At 37.3% G+C, this 14,208-nt stretch overlaps 1 protein-coding gene across 2 annotated transcripts in view; it reads right to left on the bottom strand.

The window, feature by feature from the left end:
• cep290 (centrosomal protein 290) overlaps positions 1-14,208 on the bottom strand; it is a 92,581-nt gene that overhangs the window by 73,201 nt on the left and 5,172 nt on the right. Inside the window, exons 5-16 of one of the 2 annotated variants that reach the window (XM_038286915.1) lie at positions 11,757-11,897; positions 11,412-11,465; positions 11,238-11,258; positions 9,027-9,173; positions 8,687-8,869; positions 8,360-8,449; positions 5,725-5,847; positions 2,975-2,995; positions 2,692-2,815; positions 795-967; positions 285-447; positions 85-185 (exon numbers count right to left, since the gene is read on the bottom strand). In XM_038286915.1, the coding sequence (XP_038142843.1) occupies positions 85-185; positions 285-447; positions 795-967; positions 2,692-2,815; positions 2,975-2,995; positions 5,725-5,847; positions 8,360-8,449; positions 8,687-8,869; positions 9,027-9,173; positions 11,238-11,258; positions 11,412-11,465; positions 11,757-11,897 (1,341 nt within the window). The remainder of the gene's footprint in view (positions 1-84; positions 186-284; positions 448-794; positions 968-2,691; positions 2,816-2,974; positions 2,996-5,724; positions 5,848-8,359; positions 8,450-8,686; positions 8,870-9,026; positions 9,174-11,237; positions 11,259-11,411; positions 11,466-11,756; positions 11,898-14,208) is intronic. The other variant, XM_038286916.1, reaches the window with a different exon arrangement.

The following is a 14,208-nucleotide window of genomic DNA, read 5'->3' as shown; positions in this document are numbered from 1 at the left end:
AACAAAACCAAGCGGACATGCTGAAATAAGGTCACCTTAACAACATTTTAAAACCAGCCTGATCTCCTTTGATCTTATTTTTACCTCCTTGGTAAGAACTTGGTTTTCAGCTTTGTACTGCCGTTGCCTGAGATCCCTGGCACGCCTAAACGCCGTCAGATCCACTTCCTGCTTCGGCCCCAGACCTGCTCATGACCGGAAAATCCATAAGCGCACGTTAACATTTGAGATGAGTCAGTGTGTCTAAACAGAATGAGGACGGTGGTGTTTTTAAAATCTCTGACCCAGTTTTTCCCGGAAATCCTCGTTTTCGTCCATGAGGTCATTGATTCTCAGCTCGAGCTGGTTGATCTCTTTGGTCATGGCCTCTGCCTCACGATCTCTCACTCTAATTTGATTGTTACACTCTTTGATCTCGGCAATGGCTGCTTCCAGGCCATAAGTTCCCTGCCATACAAAAAGGTCTGTGATTATTCATCCCTCAAAAAGCACGGCTTGTCTCAATTTCGTTTATTTCTTTGTTTTTCGTCTCATATGCTTTTTTTTTTTTGTGGAATTCAGGGTGCAATTAGCTGTGGTGTACAACAAACACTATGCTTGTGAACCCAAAAAGCATGTTGATCACACTACAGTCCAAAGGCATTTTAACATCCCTATTAAAAGCAATGAAAAAGAAAATCACAAGCCCTGTTTCTGTGAAATTAAGAGCCAGTTAATTTGATTTGGGTTTAAGAGAAAGCCTCGGAAGCTAAAGCCTGAAACAAAGGAGAGAAAGAGCGTATTTGTACACTTACGGACTCATACTGGCTCAGGCGATTGGAAGCTTCAATGAATGCTCTGTCTTTTTCCTCAGCGTGTGTTTCAGCTTGTCTGAGAGCTTTCTCTGCTTCCATTGCTCTGGTCTCTGCAGCTTTCAGTTTTGACTTTAGCTCCTCTATCCTTCTCTGATGTGATGTTGAAGATACACCTTAGCGTAATAAAGATGAAAAGTAATGACAACCTTTAATGACCATACTAACACCCTGGACAACATCCAGTTTAACTAAGACAAATTTTAAATTCATGTTCCAGGTGTACACAAAATCATCATGACTGTCACTGCTTGAAAAATTGTGGCTTTTATTGATTTATTTGAATTGCTCCTTTCTACAACCCGACTGGGCTGAAACAATCAATCAGATTAATTGACTAAAAATTGGTCAACCAATTAATTAATCTCTTAATCGTTAACTGGAAAAAAGACCCTAACACGTCATCAGCTGAAAGAGAAACCCACTCAAAGCAGCAATAATGCCAAAAAAGAAAAAATATATATATACATAAACATTTTGTTTTTAGGATGAAAGCTCTTCTTGTGACGGACTATTAATCCATCAATCAAAAATAATCTACAAATTAAGTGATCAGCAGAATAATTTTACAGCCCTATATTGTGAAACAAATTCAATTATTTCTTGTGGAGATGAGTCAAAATGTCGTCCAGCTGATATTTTAGGCCGATATTAAGTGTTATTTGTTGGATTCTAAAAGAGTTAATAAAACAATCAACTGGACTTGGTTTTCAAGTCTGAAGTTATTTCGCTTCCCATCAAGGAAGCTTTTTCAATTCAAATGTCTCTTTGGAACCAACCAGCGTCCATCGATCGGGATGGACACTGGTTTAAGAGACTTTAATTGGTTGTTGCATTTTTACCTGAGCTTGCATTAGATACCACATGTAACAAACTTGACCCAAAATATTAAAACAAAGATGCACTGAGCCAATATTTTTATCGGCCAACTCAACTCAAACTTTATTTCTAGACCACATTTTAAAACAACTGAGGTTGACCAAAGTGCTCTGCAGGTAAAACAGTATCTATGTTAAAAAAATAAATGAAGAAATGTCTAAGCCATGTAGATGTATAAAAGCAACTGGAAACCAGTTCAGGAAGCCAAATGCTTTGGTTTCCAATAAAAAGCAGGTTCCAGTGTGATGAGGCCTAACCGCGTCATCAACTCAGCATGCATTGCAACGGGGGAAAAATGGTAACCTCCATAAGTAAAACATATAACAAAAGATAAGTATTCGTACTTGACAAAAACAATTTTAAGTCAATAGGAAACTTAACATTTTAAAGCCTCTTTACAAAGGCTTTGTTTTTCAAAATAACTGAAGATGTATGTTTCATACTCAAGTCAGGAGAGTAAAAGAACATTTCCAATAAATTATTATGGTCTGTTGTCAGAAAATTAAAATAACATTTACGCCTATGACTGGACCATAGGCTTCATTTTCATAAGAGGCTGTTTCCTTATTTTACGAACATTCAACTTATGAAAGCAGATTTTTTTTCCCCACCAAATGACAAAAACATCAGATTTTAAATGATGTCTTTACTTTGTGAAGCTGTGACCTTTGCTAATATGCCAGCAAATATTTTACAAGTTTTCCCTTCAATCTATATTCTAATTTGTTAGCAGTGAGGGGTAAACCAGTGCAGTGAACCATCAAACCAATCCAGTGGTCTGTAACTTATCCCGTTTATCCCTTCGTTTCTAATGAAGTTTGTGTAAATTTATATAACAATATTTAAAGCTTTAGCTCAAAAATGATAAAAACAATTCCACTAATTCTCCTTATCTATAACTGAGCTTACCACTAGAAAAATGCACTGACACCATGATCAGTCAAGCCACGAACCAACACACCTTTGTCTTTTTCTGTGGACATCTTTAGCTCTTCAATGAGCTGGGCGTGTTTCTCCATCTCTCCTGTGTACTGCTCCACCTGCTTGCTCAGCATCTTGATCTGATTATCCCGTTCTTGGACAGCCTGAGGGACATTCAAAATAATTTCAAACTACTGTTAAATTTTGATATGCAGCACTAAACAGTCCTAAAATGCTGCAATATGGATGGTTTCAAGGGCAACTTCAAAAAAGAAACAAGCAGAGGCTAAGAAGAAGAAGAAGAAACATAGGATGAAACTTACGCCACAGAGCTCATAAATGACCTGGGCCAGAGCAGAGATAGAGGAGGACGGGACGACAGGTGGATCAGAAGTAAAAAAATAAAGGTCATGGTTCAGACAAGACAGGAAGAAAGTCAGAAAATGGAGAATGGCATGTGCAAAGAAAAAAGGAAAAACCTCTCGTCTCCTTGTTAAGGAACTCAAATCATGTTTTAAAAGGTACTTTGTCACATGACAGTAATTCACCTTGGTTTCATACGTTTTTATGACAAATTACATCTTCCTGCTTGTGTGCCAAGTGTTATTTTGGTATTTTAAGCTTTTTTTTTTGCCCATCTTGTTAGCAAATATATGCTTTTTGTACATATTTACCATAACAACATCCTGCGACCGGGATTTTGTCACTGTGCATGCAATTGGTCACTGGAACTAGCCAGATTGATATGTGTAGAATTGAGTTTAGTTCTACGTTATCAATCTGGGATGGGTGAAAATGCACAAAGTTGGCTGAACGCATAATATGGAAGGCAGGTACTAGCTGACACGTCACCCAATCAACTCGAACTATTGTACTAAATGTCGAGCTGATTGGGTGACGTGCCAGCTAGTACCCGCCTTCCATAGTATGCTTTCAGCCAACTTGGTAGTCCATGTGAGCCACCAGCAGAGACACAATGATCACAATAGGATTCGTCTGCAGCATCTTGAGAATTTTCACAACTAGCGGAGAAAGCTGATTAAGCAGACTTTTTCAAATCCTGTCAGAATAAAAGCAGAGACATCTTTCCCATCCACAAGTTGCTTCTCTTTGCTCCTTTTTAAACGAGTTGCTATTTTAGCTAAAACAGAGTCAATTGCGGTATCGACAGGTAAGTCCTCCAGCATAGCCATGGTTTTAATGCCCCAGCAAGGCCCTTCTGACTATAGCCATTCCTGCATGTCCCGCACCAAAAAACATCATTGTTCATTGGTCACACGCGCTGGTCCGACATTGGTCCGACTCACTGGTTATTCGGAGACGGATGTATTGGCGGAAGTCTTTCAAGATGTATTTGTTGTGAGACTGAAAACTCAGATCTCACAACAATCCAGCTTGCAGTGCAGGGTTAGCATCAAGGGTCACCATCTGGGTTTCTGGAGGTTTATATACTGGTAGTCATTACCCTGTGCAATAAACCTGTTAAATAAGAGACCTCAGCTGTTTTATATACCCACATATATATATATATATATATATATATATATATATATATATATATATATATATATATAAAACAGCTGAGCTCTTTTATTTAACATGATTACTGAACACCTGAATACCTATAACAAACACTCCACATTTCATCCCCTCCAAAACTTTGTTTTTCAACACAAAATGTCTTTGAAGGTTGTGACTTGTCTCGATGTAAAATATGGATCCATTAAACTACAGTAAAACTAAAAGGAATAGTCGGATTTATGAAGGGCGGTTTATCCTGAGAAGCTGTGAGGAGGAAATACCTTAGTGCTAGTTCCTAGAGCTGCAAAGTAAATCAAACCAAATTCATTGCTGCTTTGGTGCAATCATTCAGAACCGCTTAAATGCAACCTTTTGAGAGTCTTTTTTATTTTCTGATGCCTTTGTTTTCTGGATTCAAATAATATATTTCCTCCACTGGATGTACTTTCACTGACCTCAGTGTTGAAACATGGATTAGAATAGATTAATCAATGAAAGACAAAAAGCAAAAAAACTCATCATCTGGATCCAAACTGCAGAGAAGTTAACGCCTTCATTTGCAATACCACAGATGACCACTAGGAACAGCTGGGCCAGGCAAAAGAATATTTCTTCAAATCAAAGGTAGCTTATCAAAGCTGCAACATTCACAGTCATAGATGCACATATAAAGTATTTTCCTTATTATGGCCTCTGAAACCAAACACTTTGATGCAAACCTTGTGGTAGTTCAAACAAATCCTTTTACTTTAGAACTTTTTGCAGCATATTTGGTTTTCAAAACCAAATAAACAGAAAATATCCTATATTTGATATATTTAAGTAAAATGTAAAAAAAATTCTGCATGTTTAACCCCTTGAACCCTACGGACCCACCGGCGGGTCCAGCTGCTACATGACCTTGTAGTTTTACCAAACCCCCAGTTTTGATGTAAAAAACATATTTGGCACAGTTTGGTGACATTTATGGATAAATGTGCCAAAATGGCCTCTCCGCCTAAGAAATTTCTCACTAATACCATTCTAAAATAAATATGATTCATCTGATTGAGTCCACATTTTGTATATTTTTACACAACATTTACATTTGAAAGTCTGTACTACTTTTTTGTGCTATAAATAATATTTTGGTAGTGTTTTTCAATGTTTATTTCAAAGAAAATTTTGGCGAGGTTCAAAAATTGCAAAATATTTTGTATTTTGTCCCTAATATTTCAGGCAGGGTCAAAGCTACAATGGTGCTGACACCAGAAAACCATTCTATGACATCTTACCTTTACAGACGTACCAAAAGTTTCTTCTTAAATCTAATAGCTTTGAGGCTATAAGTTATTTACTTTTGTGTGTTTTTGTCAGGCAGAAATTTATTTATATCCCCTTAGGGTGTAAGAGGTTAATATTTTTAAGTAGCTGTAATATTGCTGCATGTTAGGGAACTTACACTATTCTTGTAATATGCCAGACTTTAAGGGCACCACAGGGGAAGAAACTGAAATGTGAGACATAAAAAACGCACGAGGAGTTTTCACCCCTCTGCTATTTTAGGACAGACCTGCTGCAGAGCAATTATGTTGCTTTTGTCCAAGTCCAGCTGTGCTGAGCGCAGCTTTTCCCTCAGCTCACGGATCATCTGTTGGTACACCGCCATTTCATCATCCTTCCTAGAGAGCACCCTCTGTGTGAGGAAAACATCTTGTCACCAAAGTGAATGTTTGTTCAAGTAAGAACAAAATATTAAAAATCAAAACACACAGTAAAAAGGTAGGTTTCAACAACAGTCTTCTCCAAACATGTTTTGCACTCATTCTAGCTCTTGAAAACACTGAAATAACACAATGTTACCCTGAAACAATAAGGGCAGCAAAATGCTGATGATTTTTTCATTCAATTAAATGTATTTATTTTCCATCTGTCCGTATTGTCTTTATTTTAAGTTCATTTCAACAAGTAAACGAGCCACTTGAAAAATGAGCCACTTGAAAAAACCATCTTCAATCTCATCGCAATAACAGTCGCTTCAGTCAGAGGCTTCTCCAGAACAGCTGAAGGACAGACCACTACAGGAAATCCTTCCTGCCCATCAACAAATACAGTCACATACTATCAACAAACACAAACAACTGACAAAAGCCAGACATGTAATTAATCATTCTCTGAAAAAGGTTCTCATTTATGAGTATTTTTCAGTGTAAAAAGAGAATATATAACTGAACAGCTAAAGCTCAGTTTTTGGCTAGAAACTGGTCAGTTTTGCCACAATCTCCCTTAACTAATGCATAAAAAACACATATGAGTTATAAAGTGTTTCATAACAGATTGATTAAGAAATATATATAAACCTTTTATTAGCCATCTTTTGGAAAAATTTAATAATTTAAAGTGAAGTATCATTAAATTATACTGCATATAACATCATAATCGATGGTTAAAAACAACAGTTTAGGAAATGTTTGCATTGGTATTTAACATCAACCCAAATTGCTGTTCAAGCAATATTTCAAATGCAGGAATGTCACTCAGTATTGAATCGGAAAGAAAACTGGTGGAACATCATTATATGACCTTAAAATGCGTCTGAACGAGGTGTAACACATCCAGGTTTCCTGTGATAGATGTGGTTTCACCAAACATAACAGCAGAGATCGGATTGAGATGCACCCTAGAATTGTAAAACCATCCAAGACAAAGAGGCAAGAATGAAGGCTAGTGAAGCAAACATGGGATAATCCTCTGCTGGTTGATATAGAGGTGAGGTTGTTAATGACAGGGAATGCTTACTGGTTAAAATACGCTTGGCATTAAATGACTGCCTGTCATTGGCTACTTTTCAGGAAAGCCCGCCTCTTTAGACAGTATTGTGGTCTTCATAGTTACGGCTGGAAAAGTTAGCAAAGCATCTTCAGGTTAATCAATGTTTCCCTCGAGACTGACTTCATAACCAGCAGCATCTCTGTCATCAACTGACAATTTTGTAAAAATAATCGTGGATAAAAAGAAAAAAAAGACATTAACAGTAGCTAGAAACTGATTCCAAATGTCTTTTTGTTGTTGATTAAGAAAAAAACTTCTTGGTGCAAAGAACATAATTAAACTCTAAGTAAGCCCGTGGTGTAAATAGTTTTTGGCTTAGCAGAATGTATTTATGTCTCTAGTTATAAGCTGAATTGGTGTGCATTAGAGATAATCCAAATGAAATCTGCTGAACCCAGTTTTCCAAAACCATTTAGGCTGTGTCCGAATATCCACCCTAATCACTATACGCGCGCTATATAGTGTTTATGCCATTTTAAACCGAGCATCTAGTAGATGAAAAAGTAGTGGGCTCGAAATTTCCCACAATGCACCTTGAAAAGTAGTGATCATCCATTCTCATAAGACGAGCAGATATATCCCGGAATGCTTTGCTTGGAGGGTTCTCCTTGCAAAGCATTATGGGATTTGTTGTCACAGCGGCCCAGTGTCGCCACAAATAACAAAAATGGGGCCAGCACCGTGCGGGGAGGCGGAGTCATGTGACCAACAGGATGCGAAAAGTAGGGAACATCTGTCCGAACGGTCAGTTAACTGAGTTCACAATAAAGTTCAGTATAAAGTCCCCGCTATATTAGATTAGATTAGATTAGATTTACCTTTATTGTCATTACTCAGGTACAGGTACAAGCTTCCATAGCAGCAAGTGCAGGATAAATAATGGTTCCATAAATACAGGACATGGGTTTCTACTGAATAAATATAGAGATGAAACCATTATAAACAGAATTTTACTAATAGATTTGTCATATGAATATAATATATAGATAAGTAGTGTTATGAACTAAATTTACAGCTGGATATGTACCGAATATAATATATAGGTGGATATTACTATAAAAAGGGTTTTTACAGTTATGTACAATAGCATAATGTATACGGTGATTGAGGGATTTAGGGGTTAGGAAGGACGATTGGGCACAGCATTAGTTTATATGTTTGTGGAAATTTGTTCAAATAAAACATTTAAATTCCCTAACTAATCCTACATCTAATGAGAGAATGTAAACCTCTGACTGCATTGGTAAAAGCTTCTAATATGTTTGTCAAAAAACGATAGAAGGTTCTCTGTAGCATCTATTTCTTTAAGGAATACCTCCCTGTAGATAAAAGAAAAAGTGAAGCCATTTTAATTATTTTCTACATTCATCACTCACCTTCCACTCCTCCACTTTGGCGTTGACAGCTGCCATAATTGGCTCGTTCTCTTCAGTCATGCCTTGAATCTTGTCTGTCAGCTCTCTAACCTGCCCATTAAAGTAAATATAACCTTACTTCAGTGCAAAAAGACATTTCTTTGATATTATTACTCCAACAATTTTGCTATGACCTCACAAAGGAATGATGAATGATACCCCATAACTCATCTCAGCATGGAAACATATTTTAGAAACCACCCACTGATTCATGGTGTTGATCAGAACGTGAAAAAAAAAGAACCAAAAAAATAACTAGCACAGCGTTTGAAAGAGAGCGGGCTTTACTTGAAGCTTTGTGTGATCTCTTTCTTTCCTGAGTTGGTCCATAATTGAGTCAGTCTGCTGCACAACGATCTTCATCTTGTTGTACTCATCTGTCATCTTCTCCATCTCCTTTACAGACTCCTCCAGGCTTTTCTGCAGCTGCTCGTTCTGTGTCTTCAGGTGTGCGTTTTCATCCTCCGCTCTCTGTTAGGGGCAGAACAATATAATAAATTAGATCAGTGAAGGAAACTTTAATGCTTGCTGCACACAATGAAAGCTGACAGCCAGAAGAAAGAATTGTATGTTTTTGTCTTCATGTATGGTCATTTATCTCATTTAGCAGCTAAGCTTTTCAACACACCTGAAGGTCTTCAAAACACTGGTAAAGCTGGCGGTTGGCCAAGCTCAGCTTCTTCTGAGTCTCTGCACTCTCGTCTCTGGATGGGAGCGGCTCCTTCTGTTCCAGCTCTCCCCGGTAGAACTCCACATCCTGCTGGAGCTGCTCATTCTAGGGCGGCACAGGAAGGGTAGAAACAACATCAGGATGGACTGTGATTTTAAATCGGAGCCTGAAAGATAACAATTTGTCGTCTTTTTAAATCATCAGCCTTAGTCTGTGATGCTACATAGTGAGGTAGGAAATGCTGGCAGCTTTTTTGGAAATGTCTAGGATCTATGTTTTCTAAGGCAGGGGGGCCAAAGTGTTGCTTATCAGCCATTTACAGCCTTCTGGACACTTCTTTTCAAAAGACATCAGGGTGATTCTTCATGAGATTAAAATCTTATTAAAAAGGAAGATTTTACTATGTATATCTTAAAATGCTTTTCCTCCTATTCTAATTCCATAGTATTTAGAACCGCAAGCATCTAACAAATGTAAACGCAGAGTTCCATTCAATGTGGAAGAGGTCTGGCAGCACCATACTTTATGCAAGGTCCCCTAATGCACCAGGCGGGCCTCTGCACGGTTAGACTGGGATCAAGCAAGGGTTACATCATAGTGGACTCATAGGCTTTAATATGAAGTCAGGATCAATAAATACATTAGCATACTCATTCAAGCGGTTTTATTAAAATAATTATGCAGAATGTGCAGATTCAACAACATGATGACCATAATATCTCACAGGTCTGAGCTCCTCCTTTGTTCTCCTTGCTTGCTTTTTTTGCTTCTGCATTATCTTTCACTCATGTTTGGATCTGTTTTTGAGGCTCATGTCAACGTTTGTCACATTGAGGCTGGAGCTAACCAGAGAAAGTAAACAGCCCGTGATTGCCTACTTTTTAGGAAAAGTCCCTCCTCTTGGGAGAGTAATTTTTTTCCTCCAAGTTGCAGGACGCTACCGTTAAGAGAAAATGCTTAACTGATTAAAATGAAAATATATGTGTTTAGCTATAATCAACGGTTCATCCAAACCTCATTTTCTGCTGTGTAAACAAGTCTGGCCCAAAGTCAGCCCTCAAGGGCCAATCTCCTGCAGGTTTTGTTAGGCCTGGCCTAAACAGTAATGCTAATGTTAGCTTAGCTCAATTGAGTTCCAAATTTAACCAATCATTTTAGAGCATGTTGCTACTGCTTTCAGAACGCATTCATGATTGTGTTAAACCAAGTTACTTAAAGTTATTATGGAGGATGTTCTTTTTCCGGGTGAATCATCCAAAAAAGTGGAAAGTAAGCATGAATGAGTGGTGCAAAAAGCATCTTGTAAACAGAGCGTGTATGAGGAGAAATGGGCTCCTGCATGCTTACGCAAGCGGTTAATAGGCGTTCAGTCTCAGGAGCGGGTACAGGGTTGTGCGTGTGCATTTTTTTTTTAAAGCGGAGGTCTTTTCAAAAATTCACGAAAATCCTCTACTATATCTTTAATTAGGACTTCGCTTAATTGATCTTTCAAATGATGACAACGATGGTTTTTAATATGAAGTCAGAATTCACTTCTTTAAGAGAGCAGCTATCAGCTGTGCTAAGAGGTGGGATTTCCTGAAAAGTAGCAAATCAAAGGCAATTTACTTTCTCAGCTTGATTCCTTCCTCAAAAGGACAAAATTAACAAAAGACTTAGACAACTTTTCATGTCCTTTTATAAACAGTGTATACAACACAAAATTTTGTTTGGTACAGCTTCTCAGACAGCATATGGACGTTTCCATTCCATAAAGTGCAGCAGTGATCAAATGTAAACAGTGTGGGAGAAAGAACATGGTGCAAAAAACACACTGATATGGAAGTTCAGAGCATGTATATGGTGCAAATATGCTGTATTTTTGGTTTGGTGTTAACAGAGTGATGCAGAGTGACTCATTGCATTGAATTTGCATGTATAAAACTTAAAATAGGTGTGACTAGTTTAAGTGTGTGTGTTTTAAATAAATCTGCTTATACTGTATGAGTATTTATTACTCTTGTGCACTTTTGGCAGACTTCATACTGATTCCACAAAGGTCTGAGTGACATTGTTTTCTTTCTGTGTATCCTTGATCAGTTTCAGCAGCAATGGCAGACCCAGATGTTTAATGAGTCTTAAGTTTAACTAATCTATTCTGACCTCACTACATTTCCTACGTTATCTTACCTTCCTCTTAGATTTTTTCAACTATCCAACGGAGGAGAACAAGGCAAAAAAAAGAACAGAACAAATAAAGAACATATGAAATGAGGCAGAATTTCAAAGGGAGGTAAGGAAAGGAGAGGACACAGGAGAAGGGAATGGAAGGACGTCTCTGATGTCTTTGCAGCCACTGCTCACCTCTCTTTTCAACTTTTTCACCTCGCCCTCAGCCTCCTCCATCCGTGCAATCAACTAGGAATAAAAAAGGCACAGAAATGTTTTGCCACAAATGGGATATTGCAAGCCCAGTTTCAGTTAATTAAGAAATGTAAAAGAAAGTGATATTCTAAGATTTATGTGTATATTTCAGAGTTTAATCAAAACATATAATTTGTATGTGGTTACCTATAAATGACTGAGATGTGTTGCAAGAGTAACCAAACAGTCCCCTTTAACAGCAGGTGTTTAAATGGACCAAACAACAACACAGTATGGAAACCACACAGGAGGATTAACCGGGTACTGGGGGAGGCACACTCATACCTCTTCATTTGTTTTCTTTTCCTTGCCCATGTCTTTCTTTAAATGGGTCAATTCCTTCTCCCGTTGCTCCAGCTGAGCCTCGAGCTGCCGAATCTCATCCCTGAGAAAGCGGCTGTCTGGCCCGGTGCCGAGCTGCTGAGCCTTGTGGATCGGAAACGAGACAGAGAAAAAAAGAAAAAACTAAACAAACAGGCCCCACCTCAGTCTCTCGTCACCTTCGCCTGATTACAGATCCAAAATGCAGCTGAGCTTTGTTATGTGGTCAAACAAGGATTAATTTCATTTTTAAATAAACAGAAAGATTGCATTTTCTAAAGCCAAAAAATGTCAATACATCAGTTTCAATCTGTTTGAAATAAGAAGTAAATGCTGAGAGCATGCATGGAATTAGCTGTAATCTTCTTAGGTGCTCTCCTGCAGTGGTCACTACAGCCAATCCCATCACAGCCAAGGTTACAATCAGTGATTGGCTGAAAGATTCGGCCCTCTTGAAGAGAGGTAAAACATGTCCTCAAGTTAGATGCACAACAAAGGTGGTCTCCTGTGCCTAATGTAAGTATTTAGATCCCTTCAACTGTTTTTTTTTTTTTTTGCCCCTCACATTACAACATAAATTTCAGCTCATTTCCATTAATAGAGAAAATAATTTTTTCATGATGAATAAAAAAAGATTACATTTCGATTTTAGAAATAAACATATGAAAGTATTGTGTGTGTTTGTAGTTAGGGGTGTCCAGATACAACTTTTTCCTTCCCAATATGATAACAATGTTGCAGGTTTAGGTATACAATGTAACCTATGCATCTGATTAAATATTAGCATGAATCAAAAACAGAAAATTTGAATTTAATTCAGCTCCCAGGGAGCTGAATGTGTCCTTAATTAACACTTTTAAGTGCTGATATTGGTCCACACTAGATTGAGTTATTTCATTGTCTCAAACTTAATACTTTTAAATGTTCTTTTTTTTTTTTTTTTACAAACTTTATATTTTAAAGTTCTTTTTTTATTCAGATTTGATTTTATGACTTGAATCCTTTTCAAATTGCGTTTCACAGATCTCGTTCTCTTCCTCTTAAGCCCCATACAAACGCTTCCAATAGATGTGACCAAAACAAAGCCATCAAAAACATCCATCCAGACCACTGGAAATGTGTTTTCACTAATCTCATATTTGCTCCTCTTATAGATGCATATTTTGAATAAATAAATTCAAATTGGAAGGATAGAGAGGGCATACAGGGGTGTTTTTATTGACAATCACCTGTCTGTTGAGAAAAACTTCCAATAACCTGTCTGTTGACTGGTGATAAGAGGGCTTTTTCCCATCATGCTCTGTGAGATGAGTCCTCCACTGATCAACTGCAGCGTCTGCCTGAGACAGCTGATCCTGTTCTGATCTATTGAAGTCTCAGATGCTCCTGACATCAGGTGCAGACAGGAGCTAGTCAGATGGAGATCTAACTGGCTCCGCGAACAGACCAACCTCGATCAGACCTCGCAAATCTAGCTCAACTTGAACGCAACTTCTGTTATTTTTAAAACTTTATTAAAAAAGGATGAAGTTTGCAAAACTAAATCTTAAACAAAATATAAAAAATGGTTTTTAATGTAAAATTTTAAAGCCTTTTTGAGAGGATCCAATTTCGAAAAAGTGTAAATCTGGCGTAACATAAAGTATAAATATATTAGGTTTTTTTAGAATAAAAAAAAATTATATTACATCTGAGAAAACAACAAAGCAGCTCTTAAACCTTTTTTTTTTTAATCAAGACAATTTTCAGTTTTCTTTCTTGATAGCTTTTATGTTTCCATTAACAAAAAGTGTTTCTTTTTTTTTATTTGTAATTACTAAATAGGTTTGATCTTTGCAAAAATAAATTCACTCCATACTGAGACCTATATATAGATATATATCTATATATATATCTATATATATACATGTCATAGCTGAATCTCTTATTTAGCAGGATTCTTATACATGGTTATTTTTATAATAATCCTAACTATGCAGGTTAAATACAATTGAACCATGAATTTTGTGGTTGTACTGTGACTAAATGAGGTAAGGTTAAAAAGGCATGTTTACCTTCCTAAGGCTCTGTACATGCTCTGTACAAGTGTTTATATCCACCCACTAATAACAGACTAACGGCGCTCATACACCCTGCTGACTTAACACAGTAAGAAGTGTGTATAAAGTCTTCAAATTCTAGGATTTCATTTTACAGTATGTAATAAAAAAAAATGCTTTAAAGAAAGAGCGCCAAAATTCCTCTGCACTCCAGAGGGCTGATAAAGTCACACAGAAAACAAACGCTTGAAGTTATTGCTGGCAAAGGTGACCAATAAGGCGAAAGGGGGGGGATATTTTATCACACGGGAAAAAATAAATGCAGCAGGAAAGTGTTCCTCCTACACCCTGAACAGAAAATTAAAACTTCAACATTA

The sequence above is a fragment of the Cyprinodon tularosa genome, unplaced genomic scaffold (assembly GCF_016077235.1).
Source record: "Cyprinodon tularosa strain WSP-4 unplaced genomic scaffold, ASM1607723v1 ctg232, whole genome shotgun sequence".
NCBI classification, from domain to species: domain Eukaryota; kingdom Metazoa; phylum Chordata; class Actinopteri; order Cyprinodontiformes; family Cyprinodontidae; genus Cyprinodon; species Cyprinodon tularosa.
Note: the sequence above shows the minus strand (reverse complement) of the source record. Positions and strands in the feature narration are given on the sequence as shown.